The sequence below is a fragment of the Callithrix jacchus genome, chromosome 10, assembly GCF_049354715.1.
Source record: "Callithrix jacchus isolate 240 chromosome 10, calJac240_pri, whole genome shotgun sequence".
Taxonomy (NCBI): Eukaryota; Metazoa; Chordata; class Mammalia; order Primates; family Cebidae; genus Callithrix; species Callithrix jacchus.
Window position 1 is genome coordinate 21,118,117 of NC_133511.1, and position 23,755 is coordinate 21,141,871.

At 46.2% G+C, this 23,755-nt stretch overlaps 1 protein-coding gene across 2 annotated transcripts in view; it reads left to right on the forward strand.

Moving 5' to 3' along the window:
• The first annotated feature begins 3,054 nt into the window (after window positions 1–3,054).
• SORL1 (sortilin related receptor 1) overlaps window positions 3,055–23,755 on the forward strand; it is a 175,111-nt gene continuing 154,410 nt past the window's right edge. Inside the window, exons 1-2 of one of the 2 annotated variants that reach the window (XM_035264890.3) lie at window positions 3,055–3,357; window positions 20,142–20,258. In XM_035264890.3, the coding sequence (XP_035120781.3) occupies window positions 3,073–3,357; window positions 20,142–20,258 (402 nt within the window). In that variant the 5' untranslated portion in view covers window positions 3,055–3,072. Of the gene's footprint in view, window positions 3,358–3,421; window positions 3,572–20,141; window positions 20,259–23,755 lie in introns of those variants that run through there. The other variant, XM_078339716.1, reaches the window with a different exon arrangement.

A 23,755-nucleotide genomic window follows, 5' to 3' on the forward strand; every position in this document is an offset into this window, starting at 1 on the left:
TAGGCTTTGGGAAGTTTTTTCTTCTTCATGGCTGTCCTTGCTGCTATTTTAAACATGACTCCATCTGGATAAAAATATGGGACACTGTGACCTCTGTGGTTGTCCTCTACCTCCATCTCCAGTGGCCTAGGATGGGCAGAAAGACAGTGGAGGGCACTTTAAAGTGTGACAATAGGCTTAAGACTGTTTTATACACAGCTATGAGTCTATGATTACATTTTTACGGATGTTGATTTTCGTCATGATGCTGGGAAGCATACGAGCAAGTCTATGAAAGCTGGGACAGAGGGGGATGGGGCACTGCCTTCCATCCTGCACCCCAACTTTGATGTTATTTCAGAGAAATAGAGGAAGTGGTAGCTTGTTTACAATCCAGAGCTGGTTTTGAAGCTGAGAGGAACGTCTCACTCATATGACACAATTCAGCTCTAACTTCTGGCCCGGGTGAACTTGCCTGTGGCTACTCCTGTCTCATGACCCAGAGGGGGTCCTGAAGGTTTGGGAGTGCTCAGGGCTGAAAGGTGTCTTTTTATTTCACTTATGAAGAAATCAATGTCCAGAGAGGCAAGATGATCAAGGCAAAAAAAAAAAAAAATCCCATAATAACTTGGTTCCAAAGCCAGGACTAGAATCTGTCTCTAATGCCACCTGCATGCACGATTTCTCTCTGGAGGCCTTTATACAAATTTGCACAGCTATTTCATATACTAACCTCATCTGATACTCTCAGCAGTCCTGTGAGATTGGTAGGGATTAAGATCCCTATTTTACAGATGAGAAACCTGAAGCTCTGGGGAGGTTTGGCCAAGTCCTCATAGCTAGAAAGTCAACTTTCTGACTCAAAATTCAGTGTGTCTTCCACTGTGCCCTGTAGTTGTGCAGCAGGTAGTCTTGGGGTTTGCTGATTATCCACCTGAGAACGGTTTGGAATGTAGATCATGATTAGATAGGAGGGCTTGCAAGGAGCAAATTAACCATGTTTGAATATTCTTGCTAGTTATCCAGCATCCAAGTTGCAAATCAAAATCAAAATGAGCAAGTGGCTGGCCCTGCCCTGCTAATCCTTCTGTGCAAATTGCCATCTGAGAAACCAGCAGTTTGTGTGGGCAAACAGATCCCCATCTTCAAATCCATGCTTAGGAGGATGCATGATTGTTTGAATTATTATTTTTAATAGACATATATATGTATGTAGTAAATATAGACATATACATATATATCTGAGTTAGCGCTGAATCACATCATATGAATGAGGCATTCCTCTCGGCTTCAAAACCAGCTCTGGGTAGTAAACAAGCTACCACTTCCTCTATACTTCTGAAATGACATCAAAGTTGGGGTGCAGGATTGAAGGCACCCCAATAATGTCACACTGGGCACAGTGTGATATTTTAATACCTGTATACAATGTGTAATGAACAAAGCAGAGTAGTTATCATAGAGGATGCATGATTTGCTTGGTGGGGAGAACTGGATGGTTCTGTAATTAGGTTAACATGGACAGAAAGACATCATCTGACTTGTGAAGAAAATTGGGTGTGGAGAAGGTGGGAGACTGAGGCTGAGGTCCCCAGCAAGTCTGACATGGCACCGGTGGGATAGGGTGGTTAAATGCTAGCTTCAGGGAGGTGAGGCAAGTTGTCAGAGGTGGTCCTGGGTAGAGGAGGGGGTTTTGCTAAGCTCACTGAGAAGCACCAGAGTGGGCAGGGGTAGGAATCAGGCTACCGTGGCTTGTTGGAGATGAGGTTTTTGGAAAACTGAACTGACCATCCCTCCTTCCCCTAAACAGCAGCTTATGTGCAACTATAAAAGGCATCCCTTTCAGCCTGCTCTCTGTGTCTTTATTCTTATCAAAAACCAGGTTCTGAGTCCAGAGGGCACTGAGACATAAAATGAAATAGGAAGGGTTGCAGTAGTACGTAGACCTTGGCTGCTCCCACTAACCTGCAAAAAAGAAAAACAATTTTTTTTCCTTGGGCGTACCTTAGCAGTTCCATGGTAGAAGTTTTATCTCCTGTGGTTTGGAGAGTTTGATTTTTCAAGCTGAATTTAGGGTTAAAACAGCTTGGCTATTCAAGCCGAATTTAGGGTTAAAGTGTGTCCCCCTCCTCTGTGGGTGTTTGCCCAGCTCCTGGCTGTGGGTTGAAGGGACTGATAAATGTGCCTATTTTACTGCTGAGGCAGGGTAGCTCAGTGCTTGGTCGCCTTGAAGGGATCATAAGCAAGCTGCCGCTGGGGCCCTGTGCCACCCACATGTATTCATGCATGCGTGCAAGTACACCCTGTATAGCTGTGTAATAATTGTCCAGGTGTGGCGCGTTCTTTGTCAGACGTACCCTTGTTTTTACTGCCTCTGTGCAGGATGTTTATTTGCTGTGTGTTAGGCGGGGGCACGTAGCTTGATCAAGGGTAGTTTTTGCTGTGGCCCCTGAAAATACGTTTTTGTGCACAGAATTGCTGAAAAACTGTTTCCCAATGGAGCGGGTTCATCTGTACTCTTACTTGTCGACTGCGTTCTCGGAGCTAATTCTGCGGCTCTGGGCTCTCCCCTGGATGTGGGGATGAAGCCGGGGCCTGGGGGGAGGTGGTCGTGTGGCGGGACTGGGAGCTGTTCAGTCAGGAGCGTGGCCACGGCTTAGGACGACCTCGACACGACCCTGTAGAGGAGGCAACTAACTCCAGAGAAAACGAGCGAGACTCACGCAACTCTTCATTCCAGCAGGGAGAACAAGGAGGTGTGCCCGCCGGGGAAGGGGACGCACCCTTGCTGGCGCTCGCTGCCTTAACTTCCCTATGCCCGCGTCAGGGAGGGGCCGGAGTCGCCGCGGAGGCTGCCGAGCAGAGAAAGTGCGCGAAGGGGACGCGCTGCAAGCCTCACACGTGACAGCGCCGCGCCGAACCGAGCGGGACCTGGCGGCAGCGGCGGCGGGCGCAGCGGGGCAGCCTGGAGCGGCGCTGGCGGCCTGGAGCCCCGGGAGCGGCGCGCGCGGCCCCGGCCCAGCGGCTCTCCCAGCCTCGCGCTGCACATTCTCTCCTGGCGGCGGCGCCACCTGCAGTAGCGTTCGCCCGAACATGGCGACACGGAGCAGCAGGAGGGAGTCGCGACTCCCCTTCCTATTCACCCTGGTCGCGCTGCTGCCGCCTGGAGCTCTCAGCGAAGTCTGGACGCAGAGGCTGCACGGCGGCCGCGCCCCCTTGCCCCAGGACCGGGGCTTCCTCGTGGTGCAGGGCGACCCGCGCGAGCTGCGGCTATGGGCGCGCGGGGATGCCAGGGGGGCGAGCCGCGCGGACGAGAAGCCGCTCCGGAGGAGACGGAGCGCTGCCCTGCAGCCCGAGCCCATCAAGGTGTACGGACAGGTGAGCAGTTTTGCAACCCGCCTCCCTCCAGTTTTTTCCTCTCCCTGCACTTCCTCACCCCCGCATCCATCCGTTGCAGTCGCCTCCTAGGTGCAGGCACCACTGGGGACTTCCCGGCTTGCATTTGTTTTTTTCCTTCACATGAGTACAACCGTCAGCACTTGAATCGCATTGCTCTTTCCTTCTTCCTGTCGATTTAGCAAACGTATTCCAGGTAACTCGCGGGATGCAGCGCGTGTTACCCCAGGGTGTGGGCAGACCGATGTAGTTTCCGGCAGGTATAGGAGGGGTGCAGCTTCATTTTACATCTGGATAAAAAACGGGCTTTCTTTAGTGTATCATCAGTTGGCAGTGGAGGCGAGCACCCTGCAGTTGCGGTACACTTACACAGAACAGCACAAGGAGGGGGTTTCCACACTTAGCCTTATTAGCACAATAAAGGTGGGCAAACCTGAAAGCTTGACTATCTCTGTACAGACAAGAGGGGTGTGTATATGTGTGCGTGCGCGTGTGTAAGGGCTGAATTTTTAATTTTTGGTGAAGGAGTGAGATTCTCTCCATACCTTCTTCCCCACCCTTCAAGACACTGACTCTCCCATCCCCTTCAAGATAACTTTATTTTGGAGAGGAATACCCCTCATGGCTCTTGGGGATTTGAAATCACTGCAGGAAATGTGGTGGGCATTATTAGTCTGTAAGTGATTTATTTCTATCCAGGCAATGGGTTTATTAGATCATAAGTAATGTGAATTTCACTTTTATGGTCAGACTTACTGCGAGGAATTGCAGATGGAGTTTATAGGTTAGTATCAGCACTGGCAAAATTAATTTGACGATGTTATTGCCTCATGAGACTCCCAGTCCTGCAGTTAAGGTTGACATCAGTAAAAGTATAAGGTCGGTGGGGAGAAAAAGTAGGACCCGCAGAGGTGGTAAATACACTTGTTTTCCAGAGTCAAATTGTTCCTTTTCAAGTAGAAATTATTAATAAAAGATTAGCCTGAGTTCTGCCTTTCTTCACTAATTTCACTTCAGCTATTTCTTCAGGAAATACATAGAGTTAAATGTTCAACCCTTGGATTTAGGACGAACCTTATAAACATATCACCCTATTGTGTCGTTTTGTTGAAGAAACTGAAGCTTGGAATGGTCAAGTGACTAGTCCAAGGTCATACCGGGAAGGTTGCCTGCTCTGTGGTTTTTGCCTGCTTCGTCTCAGTGACCTTTGGTTGATTGCAGTCATCCTGTTTTTATGCAATGCTGCTTAAATACCTCCTTTCTAAAATAAAATATATCTGGTATAAAGGAGGGGGATGGTGGTGACTGGGTGGGAGCATTGGACTTCCCTCCACTATTGGTCCCTGGGCAAGAATGTGTGCCCCAGGCCATGTAACTGCTGGTGGGCACAGGCTGCAGGAACCTGCATGCTTATGTTCAGTTCCTCTTGGGCCCAGATCCTTGTCCCCCATCCCCACCCCTACATGAAACTTTTTTTTTTTTTTAATTAACAAAGAGAAGTCAGCAAGGTCCTTGCTCTCAACAGCGACACCAGCATGGGGCTGAGGGAGGGTGGGAGGAGGAGGAGCAGTGGCCTGCTTGTTCCTTGGACCTCCCCAGTCAGCCCAGCTCTGCTGTGCTCTTGAATCAGCACTCTGGGGACTGGAAGTTGGGGGCTGGTGGGAGACAATCCCTCCCAGTGCTCAGGTTCTCTGAAGTTATAGTTTAGGTTGAAGGGAAAGCTTTCTGGTTGCAAAACTATGGATGCAGGTGCCATTTTTTCCTTGGGTTTGGTCTGTGCAAAGCTTCAGGGAAATGTGGAGCAAGTTAGAGATAACTCTGTTCTCATTGGGAGTGACTCCAAAACCCCGGGCTTTTGAGCTTCTGGGCCAGCCAGATTGAGTTTGGTTCAGCTGAAGGATGGAGAACTAGCGGTCAAACTCATAATGAGGAATTCCTAATGAGGAGGGTGAGGATGCAAGGGTGAGATTTTTCTTCTCTGTGGCTGCCTTCCTATACTATTGTTCCCTCTTAATCTGAGGTTAATAAGAAGTGGGTTTTTTTTTGAATCTGTAAGGATTTGAGTCAAATAAAAGGAAGAACTTCCCTTGACTGGGCTTTCTGCCACAAGTTCTCTTTCTGGTGCCAACCTTAGAGAATGCAAGCACAAGTTGGTGACTGAAGGGGCTTGAGGTGCCCCTCTTGGAACTCTGGAGTAACTGACATCTATTTGGAATGCTCTTTCTAGCAAGGATGACCATTGCCTCTGTGTTTCGCTGGGGCAGACCTGGTCTCTTATGAATGGCACCCTCTTCTCTCTCAAAAGCATCAAGATGTGACAATAAATTATATGGTCCTTCTACTTTTAGCCTTAAGCCAAGTTCCACTTTGTAACTCACTGCTTTCCCATTCAACGTTTAAACCTAAGGAATTGTAATGTTTTCCAACAGTACTGCTTGACTTGAGTGTGGTTCTATGGAGGTGCAATGGGGTGGTGAATAAAATTCCATTCCTGCTTTCAGGAAATTTACAATTCAAGGAGGAGAGCAAGCAGATGCAGATACAGGCATGTAAATGTACCACGAAGGGAATCAGGAAACATGGTCACAAGAAACCAGTCGAAACTCTAGAATGATGTGTTAACAGGCTGTGTGACATGCAGCGCATTGGAGATGGAGAGATAAGGGGTGGTGTGCTCAGATACTGTCCAGCTTCTTGCCCTCTGACCTTTGAGCAAGGTTAAGAGGACACTAGCAGCACAGATTATGGCTGGAAGCAGAAGCTGCCTGAAGGAAGCAGCCTTCGAGGTGAGGTTAAAGCCACCAGCTTCAGGGAGAAGAGAAAGGAAGGCTTTCTCAGGGGAACACTTGCAGCTGAGAGAAGCCGTACTGGAGTCAATGTCAGTTCTTTTTCCTTTGCTTTGCTAACTTCTTACGTAAACGAGGCTTAGTTATTTTGACCTTTTCTCCTCAGTTTTTGTAAGGTGGGGAGACTGGCTTCTGCCATGATTACTTACAGGCACATTTATGATACCTGAATGTGGTTGTAGTGGTGAAAATAATTTGCTAGCAGATATCAGCACTTTTCTGCCCATGTTCAAAGTTTGTAAGCTGAACCCCTTCTTAAAAAGGCCAAGTCCAAGAAGAGGGGTTCCCTAATTTATGCCACACTGAATTTCCTCCTGATTTCATGTAAGCTCCATCTCTCTGCAGCATCATGCCTGCTTTTTCCTCTGTCTGAAATAATCTTCCCCCACTCTTGTCCTTGCCTGGAAAGCTCTTATCCCATTCTTTAACATCCAAGGAATACTTCTTGGTATTCTCAGGCTACGGTGGGAAGAGTTCCTCTGAGCTTGGATGTAGCACTTACTGCCTTGTGTTAGAATTGCTCAACTGTCTCATCTTCCTATTTGCGCCTTGAGGGCATGGATCAAGTTCTCTTGTGTTTCCCTGGCACTTGGGAGGCCCTTAATGAGTATTTGTGGACGACTGTGCACCTGGAAGAAGAGAGGCCTGGAGGGTAGGAAGCACATTCACATTATGTGAAAGGTATTTATAAGGAGGAATGCAGTGAACCCACACATGGATAGTGAAAATGAGTTGCCTCACTCAGTAGTGAGGATGCAAGCGGCATGAACTATAGATAGTGGAGCCCCGATTTTCCTGTGCTATATGGGAGCTATTTTGAATGAAGAGCTTGGATTCTATTTGATAGGATCCTCCCTTTTAGGGCTATCATTCTGGTTTATGCTAATGGTACTGTTTTGGGGAAAAATCCTTTGGAATGAAGCACAAAGCCTAACAGGATTTACAGGTTTATTTTCCTTCCAACAAGCTCTCTCTTCATAATTCCTACATTTTAGAGGCCAGGGAGTATTCAGTGTCCTGATTTGAGACTGAAAATAAAGTGTCTATTACAGCATAAGGCCCTGGGACAAAGGGCCTCCTTTGGGGGTGGAATACCATTTAGCTTTAGATCTTTTTTGAGTAGATTCTTGCATGATACACTTGCTTGGGAAAGAATTGGCTGGTTGATTCTGAAGTTGGGATGTTTGACCTGTATGCTTCCAGAATAAGATGAGAAGGCAAAGAATGTGCCATTTCAGTCTGGCTTCTATGTAGCTGAAGAGTTGCTTGGGGTCTTAGGTTGGCTCAATAAGGGATGTGACCTTGAAAAACTCTTCCTGGTTCCACTCTTAGGGAGTTCAGTGCCTAGTCTCTGGCTGCTGTTTAGTTCATAAATAGCTTGCATGGTTAGAGGCACTGAGGGTGGAGGCTTTGAGAGGTGGAAGGAATGAAGGAAAGGTGTTGGAGAGACGGGTAAGGAGGTGGAATGTCAAGGAATGAAATAAAAAGCCATTACATTAGGTAATACACCTTTACAAAACAAAATTTGTACATAAGAGTATGTAGTGACAAGTAAATTTCCTTCCCTCTCATGCCCCCTGTTTACCCAGAGCTACTTCCCAGGTGTCATCTATTGTTATCAGTTTTTTTGTGTATCCTTCCAGAAATAGTCTATGCATGTACAACATGTATGTACATAAAATTTGAAACTTGAATTATAAGTGGCTTCCTGTTATCGGTAGCCCCTGGTGTCCTGAATAATGAGATTAGCTCTAAATTATATTTGTGATATTATGATGGTGAATCGTCAGAAAATTACCTGAAGTGTCATCATATAAAATAGATGATTACTTTTTGTCCAACCCTTCTTTCACTTCAAGGGTTCTCGCAGAGCAGGAGAGCCGCCTTAAGTATCATTCTTGTTAACTTGGAAAGAGGCTGGAGCACAGTTCCCTTGAGATGTGGAGTCCAGGCTTGTAAGAGAATCAGAATACAGTGATCATGGATCTTGATTTTAATTTGTGTTCTTTCCGAGAATGTTTTTTCTGTCTTCTGTGAAATGAAGTTAATGGTATGCTTAATAAATTGCTTTGAGACTTGGGATCCACAAGGCAGATCCTTATAGCAAGAAACATCCCAAAGCAAAAGGTGATGTTGTAGGAACATTTCATTGTCGGATTTTGGTCTGTTCCTCCTTAGAGGTGACAGCCATCTTTGTAGTGTCATTGTTGAATCCCAGGGCAGAGATAGATGGAGCCCGCTTTGTTCCACCCACTGTAATGGAGGGACACAGGGGCAGTCTTATAATAATCTGGAGAGCAGGTAATCCAGAAAATAATCTATTTGCTTTTACTATGTATTTAGTTAGTCTTTTTTTAAAAAGCATTCGTTTATCTTCGTAATTAAGTTTTGCTTAGGTAAATATTAAAATGGGTTTGCATTCTTTGATCTAATGATAAGAGAAATGGCTGGCATAAATGTGTTTAGGGAAAGACAGTTTGGAGTTTAGAATTTTTGACAATAATTCAGAGGCAGATAATTGGGAGTTGATAAAAACGTATTAAATGCATAAAAATGTGTTAAAACCAGGGGGTATTACATTGACCTTTTCTCCATTTTTTGGATTTAAATAAATCAGATGAAAAGTAAAAGAGAGCTCACTACATTTTTGGTTTGAATTTTCAGGGATTAGTATTTCTCCAGAGGTGGTCTGTGCTATGGGGGTGAGGCGTTCTCTTTGTTGATGAGTGTGGGACCTTCCTATGCATTTTCTAGGTATGCCAGACTCCACTGGCAGATGATATAGTCAGTCTGGCCACGTACATGCAAAATCAATTTCCCTCAATTTAAAATGAGCCACCGTTAATTTCGACCTACTTTATTGGTTTATCGACCTGTGAACCCTGGGCCTTCGAAGAAGTGGCATGGGCGGCCTTCAAGCACTGAAGTGGCTGATGAAGCTAAAAACCAGAAAAGGCAGGGTGGGCTGCTGAGCAAGATCAAGATTTGGGTTTCCTCCTCCGTTATTGTGAGATGCTCAGTTTTTTTAACTGTAGCATGACCAATGCTTTGTGCATTTTATGGTGGGTTCCATAAAGATAGGACTGCATAACAATCACAAGTACAATACTGTATTAAAAAATAATTACAAAGTTCTGTTATCCACTGGGTAACTGTTTATTGTAAGGATAACATCCATGCCCATAGCACTGCTACTAGCCAAGAGCTGGAAGATCCTGTCTTCCTGGCCACATCCCAGACCCTCCAAATAAGGCACTGTTGGATAGATCTTTCTGTGATGATGTTCTCTATCTGTGCTGTTCACCGTGTCCACTGGCCAGATCTGGCGGTTGAGCAGGTGAAATGTGGCAAGTGTGACCGAAGGTTTGAAGCGTGTTTCATTTAATTTTAATGAATTTAAAGTTGAAATTGGCCACATATGGCTCTTGGCTACCGCACAGACAGCACAAGCTTTGATGATGCCTCTTCTTCCCACTGTAGGCAACCTCTGCTTCACCTACAGTTCCTGCAGAGACCTGCTAGTGTATGAATCGCAAACAGGGGGAGTAAAAGCAAGAGTGGAGGGCTCTACTAGGTCTAGACTCTAGGTGTTGGTGGCTGCTGACTGCCAAGTTGAGTGTCAGGAGACAGTGGCCCTTATTTCCTAGGTAGGCACTCACCAGGGGACTGTGGAGGGCCATGTGAATCCAGTGGCTGTTTCTATGGCATGCCTCTGCACAGTTGCCTCCTTCCATTAGTCACTTATACAATGAAGGCTGGCTATTCACAGGGTGAACCAAACCTCTGTGGCTTTACTTCTCATGTGGCCTTGCGTAAACACTGCACTGCACTTGTGTCGGGCTTTGCTAAGGTGGAGTGCAGACCCTGCACATTCTGTTTAGCAATGAAAGATGTAAACAGTGCCTTAACAGTGGGGCCATCTCCCCGCCCTGCCCTTTGCTTCCTGTGCTCTTGTTGACTTACCTTGATGTAGCTGGGTCTGTCTTTCTTCCCTTCAACCCTTCAAATTGGCATGAAGACAAACGATACAGGCGTGTGGTCTTCATCTTTGCATATAAACCTCCCCCTTTTCCTGGCTGACCTTTTAACTTAGCATGCTATTGCTGTTGCTGCTGCTGCAGGCTCTTAGCTTGGAAAATCAGGACCCTTCACAATGATTTATCTCCAGTCCTCTGAATTAGATTCAAAACACAGCTACGAATTCTCAGAAAGGCAGGCTGATGTGATTATATCCCAAATCTGAGTGGCTGACAAGGGCAGTAAAAAGATGTATCTATATCAACTGTGTTTTGTGTGGTATAAGGCCAATATGTTGTATATAATCTCCCCCCATTTTTGGGAGGTTTTTAAATCAAGAAGGAAACTGATGTGACCTCTATTATTTAGGAGAGACTAGCTTGTTGAGTAGAAACCCTGGGGAAAGATGGCTATGGTGAATTTTATGTGAAACAAATGTGGGGGTGAATCAATGGGTGGGCCTGCAGTTTGGATTTTAATATTTTAGGGATACTGAGATGAGTTCCTTCTGACTTTGGTGGGCTGGTGAGCTGAGGTGTAGCATTATGACGAAATTTTTAACTCTTAGGAAGTCTCTGTGCCCAGAGGCATTGGAAAAGCTGGTATGGTCTGGTTGAGCCTGGGGGTTCCTGGGTGAGGAGTCACCTGGGGAGAAAGGCTAGCTTGGGGACTGTGGCTGGGAAGACTTTAATAGGTGCCTGTGAGATATCAAGCTATAGGGTTAGGGTCCCAGATAGTTAAGGACCCCATTTGTCTATTAACCCAGGAGACACAGATGAGACAGTTCCACATGTCTCTGCCCCAGAGACCTGGGAAGAAAGTCCAGTGCTGGTCTGCCCAAGGATCTCAGCCAAGGAGCCCGAGATGGCAGGGAGTGGGAGAGGAGCACAGTGGGGTGAGTGGCCTGTGAACTGGGAGTGTTTGGAAGGACTTACCTGTTTTAAACCTGTGCTCAATTACTTGAGTAACCTGAGACTCTGTACCTATGACTTACCTCATCTTTGAATATTTATTCCCTGAAATTATCTCACTGAGTTGTTAAAAAAAAAAAAATCTTACAGTTAACTGTGCACGTGGTTTGCTGAATTTGGCCAGGTGTGCTGTTGGTGGTGGTGGTGAGGGGTGGGGGGAGTGGTTACTGCAGAAACAAGGCCTTGAATCTCTAGAGGAGAAAAATGAAGGAGTGGATGTGGAATGCTAGCTAGAGGTGAAAGAGCTATCCAAACAGAGCTGGGGGAGTTTAGCTAGCAGACCAGAGCCTGTGGGGCATCCGCCTGTTGCCTCACCTCCTGATAGCCCAGAGGGCATCTCGTATTACTGAGAAATTGGCCGAACTATTGGGTTTAATGCTCTCCCCACTTCTCCATTAGTCTTGTTTATAGCTTCTTTCACGGGGTGGTGAAGAAGCCGCTGGTAGGGTCTAGAGACCTTCGGTTCTGGAATGTAATGTTCAAATGCTTTCTTCTTGGGGTTAGGGAAGTGCTAGAAAACAGTGTTGTCACCTCTGGGCTGGAGCCTTGGGACCTGGAGGTTGGGTTTCCTGGGGTTTCCCAGGTCTCTGAGTTCGGCTAGGAATCAAGAAAACTGCCTGTGAGTTTCACCTGGGCATGAGCACCTAGCTTGACTCAGGCATGCAGTGTTTTGTCATTTTATATATGTCATCGCTTGCTCTTAGGCCTTAGGCTAATATTAATGTTTTATGTGGAGCCGTTTTGTGAGGCATGGCTTATTTTGGTCGAGAGCCATTTGGTAATGAAAAGAAATGATGTTTTAGTACGTTGAAGTTTATGAAATAACATCCATGGGTTGCATCTCATTTGAGGCTTACAAAAGTCTTGAAAAATGGGGAAGATAGGGATGATTATTTATCTCATTTCAGAGATGAGTATCTTGAAGCTTGAAAAGGTGAAGTGACTTATCCTTAGTTAGACAAGTGGTAAATGGGAGAGAACAAGACTCAAACCAACCTGCTAACTTGTTTCAGATTTATGCAGTCACATTTATCTTTCCTGAGTAATTTAGTGAAATCTTTGAAATCAGGCAGGGATCCACAGCTTTTTTTGCAATTTTTTTCCCTCCACCTTTAAAAGCTAGATATCTCGTATAATTCAACTTTCTCCTGGCCACACTGATCTTGTAACTTTTCAAACACAGCACATCTCAAGGCCTTTCTCATTCCTGGCTTTTGCTCTGCCCTCTCTTAGGTCTGAATCTCTGTTCTCTGCCTCGCTTCTCCACCCCCTTTCCCTAACTCCTTCCTCTTCATTCTTATGGTGTCAACATGTAGGTCAGGTCTTCAGTGAAGCCTCACTCTCTCCCCAACATGAGGTTAGGTTAATAATTCAGGGAGCCCCTAAATCACTGTGTAACAACAGTAATTCAGTCATCATTTCCTGGAATTAGTTGTTGAATGCATGTTTTTCCTACTATATTTAGAGTTTATGTGGTAGGATCTAGAAGCATGTTATTTTCTTTTTTTTTTTTTTGAGACAGGGTCTTGCTCTGTCACCTAGGCTGGAGTGCAGTGGCACGATCATAGCTCCCTGAAGCCTCGACCTCTTGGGCACAAGTGATCCTCCCATCTCAGATTCCCTAGTAGCTGGGACTATAAGCATGTGCCACCATGCCCATCTAATTTTTGTATTTTTTGTAGAGATGGGGTTTTGCCGTGTTGCCTAGGCTGGTCTTGAACTCCTGGGCTCGAAGGACCCGCCCGTCTTGGCCTCCCAAAGTGCTGAGATTACAGATGTGAGTCTGCCATTTTCTAATACCTAGTATAGCATCTGGTATATAGTAAGCGCTTGATAAATACTTACTGACTGAACAAGGTGAGGGGCTATTTATGGTGAAGCTGCAGAGGGAAAGTTGGTGGTCTGGAACCATCCTGAAGTGCCGTGAGAAATGGCTTTGGGCTCAGGGAAATCCTCACGTAAGGCAAGTCCTGGCTTAGGGTGTGCTGTCTTGCGGGGGTGCTTGCTGTGCTCACTCTGGCTGTGTTCCCCGCACTGGGGGCCCTGTGTTTAAAGGCAGTGAGGACCACCACATTGCCTTAAAGTCTGTCTCTGAGCTTCATCTCATTTGCAAAATGTAGCATTTGGTTTAGACGTTCTCTGAGGTACCTTCTGGCTTTGATATTTTCCTCTTTTTCTTACCAACTGGTAAATTAAGGGGTGATATTATGTTCATGAGAAAGATTTTTTCACAGTTTCTTTTTGTAGGGAGCCCCACCCAGAACAGCACAGCACATTCGCTCAATGACAAAGTGGGTTCACCAGGACAGAGTGGCACACAGAGGTAAACAGTGATAGGTTCTCCCTGACAAGGATCAATCAGAAAGGAAAATAAGCTTCTCTAAAGCTGATGTTATAAGGCAGTGAGATAATGATTATCATCCTTTTAGCAAAGAGAAAGAAAAGAGCATATATATGTTTTTCTCTATAGAATGCTCATGGCTCCAGTGAAGGAGATAGTGAATGCTAAGTTCTAGTCCAAGGTCATTCTCTCCTTGTTTCCTTATCTGTAAAATGGGCAGCCTGAATTCATCGGCAAAGTAGTTCAGTTCTGTGGGTGAAGCATCTTGAGCAAACTCAAAAGTCAAGTGAGTGAGCTGAGATTCCATGAACTGGGCCTCTCTTCTGGGAGTGCTCGTAAACTAGATTTCAGTTCTCCTTCTGAGGTGAGGAATCCAAGGAGGATAATAAGCTTGCTAAATATAGTGAGAACACAGTCTAGAAAGGGGACAGTGAGAGGCAGTTTGCATACCTAACATTTAGGCCGTGCAAAGGGATGGTTTGGGAAAACCTCGTTCTCCTTGGACCTCAGGAGGCTGTCTTCAGTTTCCTTAGTTTCGTTACATAGATCAGGGGAGTTACTGGCTCCTTCTGTCCTCACAGTTGAAGGACAGGATATTTGTTTTATGCTATATGGTAGAATTTTAAAAATGTTTCTTTGTATTTCACGGCTAGTGAAGCAGAGAAATGAATCAGACTGCCTTATTTGTCCTCCTTGTACCATGTTCTGGAAGGAAGCTGTGTAGGAGTTGTGAGGACTGCACGCTGTGGGATTCTAGGACATCCTGATCTTTGGGTTTGACCCATTTGAAAGAGGTGATGTGGAGAGGGTAACTGTGATGTATTCTACTCAAGGCCCCCACCTTCCACATAAACCTCAACAATGATGCAGATTTTGGTGACTTTATTGGAAACTTCTCATCATTGGCTCAGACTTGAAATCCTAATTTCTCCCAGAAGTGTTCTGTGTGTGCTAATAGGTAAGAAATGATTAAAGAGCCTGCAGGGTGCCTGGTACCTAGCAGGTCTCAGTGCCTACTTCATCGGTAGGTGAACGCATGAGTAATCAGTACCTTCATCCAAGCCATTGACTTCCTCCCCTCTATTTAGAGCAACCCAGAACTTGAGGACTGGGTGGTAGCAGGTTCTTTCCCTTACTCTGAATAATAGGAGGCACATCATTTTACCTCTCTGGGCTGCCAGGGCATGCAGGGGGACTGAGAGAGACACAACATGTGTGGGGTGATATGGACCTGTTTGATGAAGATGCCGAGGCGAGTCAAGGGGTGGGTGGTGCCCACTGTTGTGAGCTGGTGGTGGATGCTAGTCTTGGGCCTGCAGCCATTTCTCCAGCTGGGACATGGAGGCCCGTGCGGATGCTGTGGCTCTGCAGATGCCACTGACAGTGCTTTGAAGGATTGGTTTGGCCAGACACCCAGTCCCCAGCCTGCCTCCTCTATGACTCATTCTAGCTGCATATTTTGGTAGCATGAGGGCTTGAGATGAGATAAAAGGAGCACTTCTTAAGAGTGGAAGCTCCTAGGTTCTTGATTAGCACTTGAGGAGTATAATGTTGTTTATAGATCCTAGAGGCCTTTAAAAAATTTAGGTTGTATTTCATATTACATAAAATTAGCCATTTTAACGTAAACAGTTCAGTGGGTTTAATATAATCACAATGTTGTGCCACCATGATTTCCAAAACATTTCGATCACTCTGAAATAAAACCCCCTTAACCATTAAGCAGTGATTCCCTTCTCTCCAATCTACCAGTCTCTGGTAACCACTAATCTGCTTTCTGTCCCTATGGATTTACCAATTCAGGACATTTCATATAAATGGTGTCATGCCATATGTGACCTCTTGTGTCTGGCTTCTTTCACTTAGCATATGGTTTGTGAGGTTCATCCACATTGTAGCATATATCATCAGTATATCCTAGAGTCTTAATGACTGTCCCAAATCCCCAAAGACAGGCTCACCCCAAAAAGGGTACATCTTTCTAGCTACCGTCATTGAATTTCAGTTCTCCTGCCAGGAGGCAGGGGAATCTACTAGATTCATTGCTTCCCAAATTAGCTGTTTTAGAAAAACCTGGCATGTGTCTTTTTTTTTTTTTTTTTGAGACAGAATCTTGCTCTGTCAATAAGCTGGAGTGCAGTGGCATGATCTCAGCTCACTGTAACCTCTGCTTCCTGGGTTCAAGTGATTCTCCTGACTCAGCCTCCTGAGTAGCTGGGACTACAGGCGAGTGCCACCACTCCTGGCTAATTTTTTGTAGTTTTAGTAGAGATGGGGTTTCACCATGTTAGCCAGGATGGTCTTGATCTCCTGACCTTGTGATCTGTCTGCCTCCTCCTACCAAAGTGCTGGGATTATAGGCATGAGCCACAGTGCCCGGCTGGGTGTGTTTTTTGAAAAACACTGATCCCTGGGCTCCAGGCAGAGGGCGACAGAGCCAGCAGGCATGTAGTGGGGCCTCTCAGGTGATTCTGACCTTCAGTGGGGCATGGAAACCCCTAGGCCAGGTGATCTCAGGGGTGGGGTGGGCTGGGGGGGAGTTATCTTGACTCTTCCCTGCCAATGAGCCAGATACTATTTGTTGTTTATGATGCAGTTTCTGTGTTCAGAGGTTTCTGTGGCATGTAATTTTTCTCTGTTTGCCTTCTGAGGGGAGGCACTCAGCCCCTCCCTGCTGCCTTAACAGCTCCAATTAATTGTGTCTCATTTATCAAGCTCCTGCTATGCCCTGTGAGCTAGAGAGGGGAGAGGGAAGGTTGTTCACGCCCCAGGGTTGTGGTTATAACTGATTGCACGCCAAGGTTTTGTTCCTGGGAAAGCCACCCTCCTACCCACTCCCAGGCCAGTGTCTTTTGGATGTGGGACTTGCGTGGGGGATTGGCAATGGAGAAAGGCTTGGGGAGGAGGAAAGGGGAGACCAGGGGGTTATCCTTGGGGGTGGATGGAAAAGGAACCAAACAAACTGGAAGCCACTGATTAAGTAAAGGGATCTAGGGACCTGTGGGTTGTTCTTGATTGCTGAGGGTGCCTTGGGCTGCTGTTGTCTTGGCCACATGCCATGGAGAGCTAGCGGGAAAGGCCTGCTTTGATGACTTCTTTTCTTTCCCTTGGAGGAGAGGATGGGGGCAGGGTGGAGACAGAGGAGGAAGGTGAGGCCATAGGGTAGAATGCCTGTCTTGGCGATAATAAAATTTACCTCCCGCCAGCCTGCCTGCTGGCTCCCATGTCCTGTGGGATTCCTGATTCCTTCGACTAGGTCTGCTGTTGGGGGATGGGCACCTGGGCTGCCTTGGGGATCATCTGGGACTCACCAGGGAGTTATTCTCATGACCAGGATGTGCCTGACATCTCGCCAAGCAAAGGAACTGAGCTGTTCCTGCGAGTGCCTGGTGGCCCTTGTACAAGTCATTTCTTGCCAGGGATTTTATCCCCCTACTGGGCTGCTCCTTTGCAGTCTGCTCTTATGAGTAAAAGGGACACCTAATAAAAAAAGGCTTTTCTAAAAGAAAAACCAAACAAATTGAATACAACAACAGCAAAAAAGAAAACAAACAGGTGTCTTACCAGGCTTGCCTTCTAGAGGTTTTCTTTGTAGAAAAGCCCTTGGATGTTTTGAGGCTTGCCGTTAATGCCCTTCTCTCCTTTCACCTGCCTTAGGATTGTTGAGGGGGTCTAATAAATCTCCTGTCTTCTGAGTAGATCGAATTCAGCAACTTTTCTTCAGACCTCTTGCCCACTCTGATTACTGACAGTTTTGCAGCCTGCTCAAAGCATTATCTGAGTGTTACCTGCCAGAGGGAGCATTTCGAGGTCACCTTTGAGGATGCCCAAGTTGAATATTTGAGGACTTTTTATCCCAGATCCCAGGGGAACATGAGTGATTTTTTTTTTTCTAGGTTCCCAGAAAACCATGACACTTCAAGGGTGCACATGTTTTGGAAGGGGAGGAAACTTTTAGATGGGGTTCCCAGGGCACCAGCGCTGTGAGCATCTGATCTCCAGATTCATCTGGAGGATTGGGCTAGAGAGAGGAAGAAAAGGGAAGACTTCAGCGACTGAAGGAGATTCCTTTTATTGTTTTCTCTTTGTAGCATTCTGGGTTAAAGAATTTATTCACTTCTCTTTCTTATTTGCACTTCTCTGTTGATGCTTGCCTGGGCTTAACTATCTGAGAGTGAGAAGATAAATTTTGGAAGGACATATTTTCCTAGGTCCTTCTCTTTAAAGTAAGGTCGCCTTTCAAATGTTTTTCAAAAAGTGTTTGATTCTGGATCAAATCAAATGCAGGTATTTAAAACCCCAAGGAACATGATTAAGGATTAGCTGCTTTGTCCTTCTGCTGGCCAAGTATGTGGCACAGGTGTTTCTCTTCTCCCTGATGACGTCTTAGAGCACCTCAAGGAGTGGGTGGGGAAAGTTTGAGTGTGATGTGGGGAGGAAGCATGAAAAGGAGAAAGGAGCTGTGGGTTTTTTGCTGCACAGCTCGGCGGGCAGGTGGGCCCAGGCTTGAACTGTCATCATTCAGAACCTTGCTCATGGGTGGGGTGGACTGTGCAGGCTGGAGTCCCAGAAGCTTGATTTCCTTCCAGGTATGCCTGAGACGCGTGCCTAAGACAGCTGAGGTTGAGAAGGCTGGTAGAATAGGCTCTTCTCAGATATCACTCAGCAAGAGGCTGTGCTCCTGGTTTCAGGGCGTTGTCCTACTTCGGAGTGTTGGACCACCTCTCAAAAAAATTTTTTTTTGAGACTGAGTCTCACCCTGTCACCCAGATTGGAGTACAGTGGCTCGATCTCGGCTCACTGCAACCTCTGCCTCCTGGGCTTAAGCAATTCTTCTGCCTCAGTCCCCTGAGTAGCTGGGACTACAGGTGCATACCACTATGCCTGGCTAAATTTTGTATTTTTAGTAGAGACGAGTTTCACTATGTTGGCCAGGCAGGTCTTGAACTCCTGACCTCAGGTGATCTGCCCGCCTCAGCCTCCCCAAATGCTGGGATTATAGGCCTCAGCCACCATGTCTGACCAGTTCTCAGAATTTTTGTCATTCCTGTCATGACTTTGTTTTCCACAGAGCGGGTGGGATGTATGGTTCAGGGGTTCAAATACCAGACCTCAGACAGATGTTCATCAGCCAACGGTGAAATAATAAAATAAAAGTAATGTAGTTTTGCATATAGTGAAACAACTGTTCTTTTTTTTTGAGACAGAGTCTTGCTCTGTTGCCAGGTGCCAGGCTGAAGTGCAGTGGTGCAATCTCGGCTCACTGCAACCTCCGCCTCCCAGGTTCAAGCAATTCTCCTGCCTCAGCCTCCCGAGTAGCTGGGACTACAGGTGCCCGCCACCACGCCCAGCTAATTTTCGTGTTTTTTAGTAGAGACGGGGTTTCACCACGGTCTAGATCTCGAGCTTGTGATCCGCCCGCCTTGGCGTCCCAAAGTGCTGGGATTACAGGCGTGAGCCACAGCGCCCGGCCGAAACAACTGTTCTTTTTTTCTGAGATTATATCCTTCCTCAGTTTTCAGTGTTAAAACGTCTTTAAAAGAATGACAGTGACTGTAGATAGCGGTCATAGTGCTCTGTAGCGTGAGCTGCATGACAGACAAATCCCAAAGGCTCAGCAGTGTGGCTGAGCTGAAGATCCTGGGTATGAGAAGTTCAGGATGAGTGTTACTGATTAGTGGAGGGCCTTTCCTCTGGGATTCAGACTCCTTCTGTCTGCTGATCGGTCCTCCTCTGGGGCTTCGGAGTCTTCTGAATGTGGCCTGCAGATGGGGAAAGAAAACAGGACTGTGTTGGGACCAGGCTGAGAGTGGCCCTGATGACTTCTTTCACATTCCACCTGCTGGAACTCAGTCCCGGGCCACACCTCCTGCCTCACAGTCTGGACAAGAGTCTACGGTGTCCTCAGGAAGCAGAGGAAAGAGATTGGGAGACTAGCTAGTCCTGTTTTTGTTATGTCCTTACTTGGCAGGATAGACGTTGCCAGCCAGTTTTCTGTTGGCCTTCTCATTTTTATATTATTGGTTTAAGAAATCTAAAAGTCTGAGAACTAAAATATTTCCTTATTTGAAACACTTCAAAAATAATTTTGAAAAGTTTCACAATGATACTTCTCTCATTTCTCATTACCAGCTAAAAGCGAATAACGGTACCACCAAGCCAGAGAAAACATAGTTTGAACAGAAATTTGAAAAATATGTGGTCTTTCTGGCCTATGAATTTTTTTTGAACCAGGTCAATGTTTCCATGCTTTGGTTTAAAATCTTACCAGTGCTTATTGTTATATGATAATCTTATTGTTATTGTAAAGGATAACAATAATCAAAGGACTTGGTTATACCAATGAGAGGCCAAGAAGTTTCTACAATCTGTTTACATCCAAAATAGCAGGGGACTCATATTTCTTTGTGGGGAAGTTGAGTGTGACAGAATATGCATGAGGTAGGAGGGGAATAGGCCACCTTGGCCCAGATGCTTTAGATGTCAGAATCTTAAACACTTCTGCTTGACAAAGGAGGAAAGAGTCTTGATTTAGAATGTGTGTGGCTGTCACTTATCGTGGGTCCTAATTCCTATACTGATCTCTTTCAGGTTAGTCTGAATGATTCCCACAATCAGATGGTGGTGCACTGGGCTGGAGAGAAAAGCAACGTGATCGTGGCCTTGGCCCGAGATAGCCTGGCGTTGGCGAGGCCCAAGAGCAGTGATGTAAGTACTGTGTTGGCTCTGGGCACACCTTGGTTCCATCAACATGCCCTTTTCTGATCCACTGGGATTATTGTACCAGAAAAAGTAGTGGGTAATTGGAACATGGATGGGATGAATTGTATGACAGGGAAGATACTCTAGAAAATAATATATCCCTTGTCTGCTGAACACAGGGAGGTGCAGTCAGTGTTGCAAACAGATCCACGCAATGTGTGATCACCTTTGGGAAGTAACAGCGTATGAACTGCATTGTTGCATCTGCTCAAGAAAATACCAGAAGTAGCTTCCTGGGCAGAGCTGCCTGTCTGCAGCTGAGCCAGATGGAATTAAATTGGCGTTTCCCATATGCTGGTTTCTTCTAACCATTACAGTGAGATGAGCTGTTGAAATTGATTCTCTAATATTCTTAGTTTCTATAGCTGGCTATTTACGATGTTTAATAGGTTAGCTACTTTAAAGACACAAGATGCCAAGGGTTACAAACGCAAAGGCCTTCGGAGGCCAGGCAGGTAAATGACAGGAGCGAAGCCACCTTCAAGTTTACAACACTCTTTTTGGAGGGGGGTGGTTACAGTAGTGTGATCTTGGCTCACTGCAACCTCTACCTCCTGGGCTCAAGCCGTTCTCCCACCTACCTCAGCCTCCCAAGTAGTAGGAACTACAGGTGCACACCAGCATGCCTGGCTAATTTTTGTGTGTATATATATATATATATTTGGTAGAGATGTTGCCCAGGCTGGTCTTAAACTCCTGGGCTCAAATGATCTGCCTGCCTCAGCCTCTCAAAGTGTTGAGACTACAGTGGCTATTATAATACTCTTTACTTCCACAAAGAAATAGGGTTTCTCCCATTTTTCTTGAAGTCTATGGCCTTCTTGGACAATAGATGTCATTTCCACTTTTGATGGAGACGGAGGTTCAAGAAACATTCACCCGTCTCTTAATTTGAATGTAGTAATGGATACTTGGTCTCTGTGTTGGATAAGTGTGGGGAAGGGGAAGGGCCTTTGGGGACCTGGAGAAGCAATGCTTCTGAGGGGCATTGCTTCTCAGCTCCAGGCTCTGGTTGCCATGCAGGATGCAGGGCCCAGTGTTGCCAGATCTTCTCGTTTTCCAGAGGAACCCAGAGGTCTGGAGTTTCATGTGAAAACTGCTGAGTCTTACAAGTTGGCAGCCAGTGTATAGTTTCTACAGACACCATGTGAGCCAAGTAAAACACACATAAGGGCCAACGCTGGCCCAACTGCTGGTCTCAGGTCTGTGGCATGTGTTCCCAACTCCTCCTTGTGGGAAAAAGGAGCAGCCCCTGCCTTGCCCTGGGTCTGATAACTGTGGCAGCGTGAGGCTGTGGACACAACACCATGCTCTAGAACTTTGGTCACCCTGCATTCTGGCTAGGGGAACCTTCTGATGAATTTGCCAGCCCTTTCACATTAGCCTTAAGGATACACTTAAAATTCTTGAATGCAGATTTGGTCTCTGTGAGGTCCCTCTCTGTATATCCACTGTCTGGGTTGGGTATGTTGAGGAGCGGGTGATGGGAGGTTGTCCCAGGGGCTGTTTCCACGGAGCTGAATTAGGGCAGCCACAGACAGGGAGGACAGAAGAAGGGCTGGCTGTCATGATGCGTGACTTTGCCCAAGGTGGGTTCTGAGCATGCTGTGTGGGGAGCTACCACTGCTGCTGGCCCGTCTGGGTGTAGTGCTCCAGGGCGGGGCTAGACTTGTTTGGGGCAATGACTTTGGCCCATTTATAAATGTGATTAGGTTGTGCAAGTTGCAGCTGTGGCAACTACAGACAGCTGTGTCTGAATGTCTCTGGTGACTGGGTGTGGTGGCCTGTTCCTATAGCCCCAGCTATTCAGCAGGCTAAGGCAGGAGGATCCCTTGAGCCAAGGAGTTCGAGGCTGCAGTAATCTGTCATTGTGCCACTGTACTGCAGCCTGAGTGACAGCGAGACCCTCTCTCTAGAAAAAGTAAAGCCAAAAATAGAAAAGAATGCCTTTGGCCCTGTGAGACTCTTCATAGGCACCTGTGTATAGTCACTGCCCACGGGAGTCACTGCTGGGTACAGGAGATGTGTGTACTGTGCTATACTGTGCTGAGAAATCCTTCTTGGAATTTTTATGTATTTAAAAAAAGTCTTCATCCAGACATTTTTTATGCTGTAGATGAAGACCTTAAGCATTGTTTTATAGTTTTGCTGGACAAACAGGAGCCAAGAGGCGTAAAGAGACTTGCATGAGGTCATTCAGTGTGTCAGGGGGAAAGTCGGGGCTGATGAGAATCAAGGCCCAATCATGTACTCAGTGAGTGAGGATGTGGTATAGTAGGGTGACCAACTTGTCTGAGTTTTAGCACTAAAAGCCCCACATCCTGGGATCCTCCCTTAGTTCTGAGTGAACCTGGATGGTTTGTCACCCTAAGTATTGCGAGTCTATTGAAACTCAACTCTTGCTCTCTCTGTATATTTGGGTGTGTCTGAGTAAGAGCCCATTGAACATTTGAAGTGAGATACACTATTGTGGAATGAAATAGGAGATAGAGCCGAGGCGGGTGGATCACCTGAGGTCGGGAGTTTGAGACCAGCCTGACCAAATGGAGAAACCCTGTCTCTACTAAAAATACAAAATTAGCTGGTTGTGGTGGTGTGTGCCTGTAATCCCAAGTACTCAGGAGACTGAGGCAGGAGAATCACTTGAACCTGGGAGGCTGCAGTGAGCTGAGACTGTGCCATTGCACTCAAGCCTGGTCAACAAGAGCAAAACTCCATCTCAAAAAAGAAAGAAAGAAATGAGACATACATCAAATGGGAAGGAAACACAATGCCCCGACTTAATAAATAGGGATGGCAAAAATGGCCTCCCTCTGTATACAAACTGTATTAGGATTGGCAGATGCAACGGAGATGCCTGATGTGAAAAGAAATCAGTACTCAGAGTTGGAGTAATAACAATCCAGATTCTCTTTAAAGAAGACTGAGCGTGATTTGTAAGGTCCCATCAGCAATTCAGAAGGCAAAGAACCTAAACAAATCAGGAACTGTGTGGGTGTTGGTGAGAGGCCAAGGTCATGCATATTCAGTATCTAAAAAGGGATGGCTCTGGAAGCTGGAATCCAGAAAGGCTGCTCTTAAACAGGGAAGAAAAATGAATCATCATCCACTGATGGAGTTGAAGCCAGTGTGATTCCATGAAGAGAACGGCTCCTGTAGGACCCACCTGTCCTGTGATAAATCGATAAAAGAAACAAGAGATGCTGTTTATCTCAACTTGTCTTGTTTGTTTCTGCTCTCTCATGACATATTTTACAAAGTACTAGGTTTAAAAAGTGCTCAGGTGCAACATAATTAGCTGAAGAGCTGTCCAGAGGTAGAGTCCACCGGAAGATTAGAATCAACCAGGGCTGGGTGCTGTGGCTCACACCTGTAATCCTAGCATTTTGGAAGGCTGAGGCAGGTGGATCATTTGAAGCCATGAGTTCAAGACCAGTCTAGCC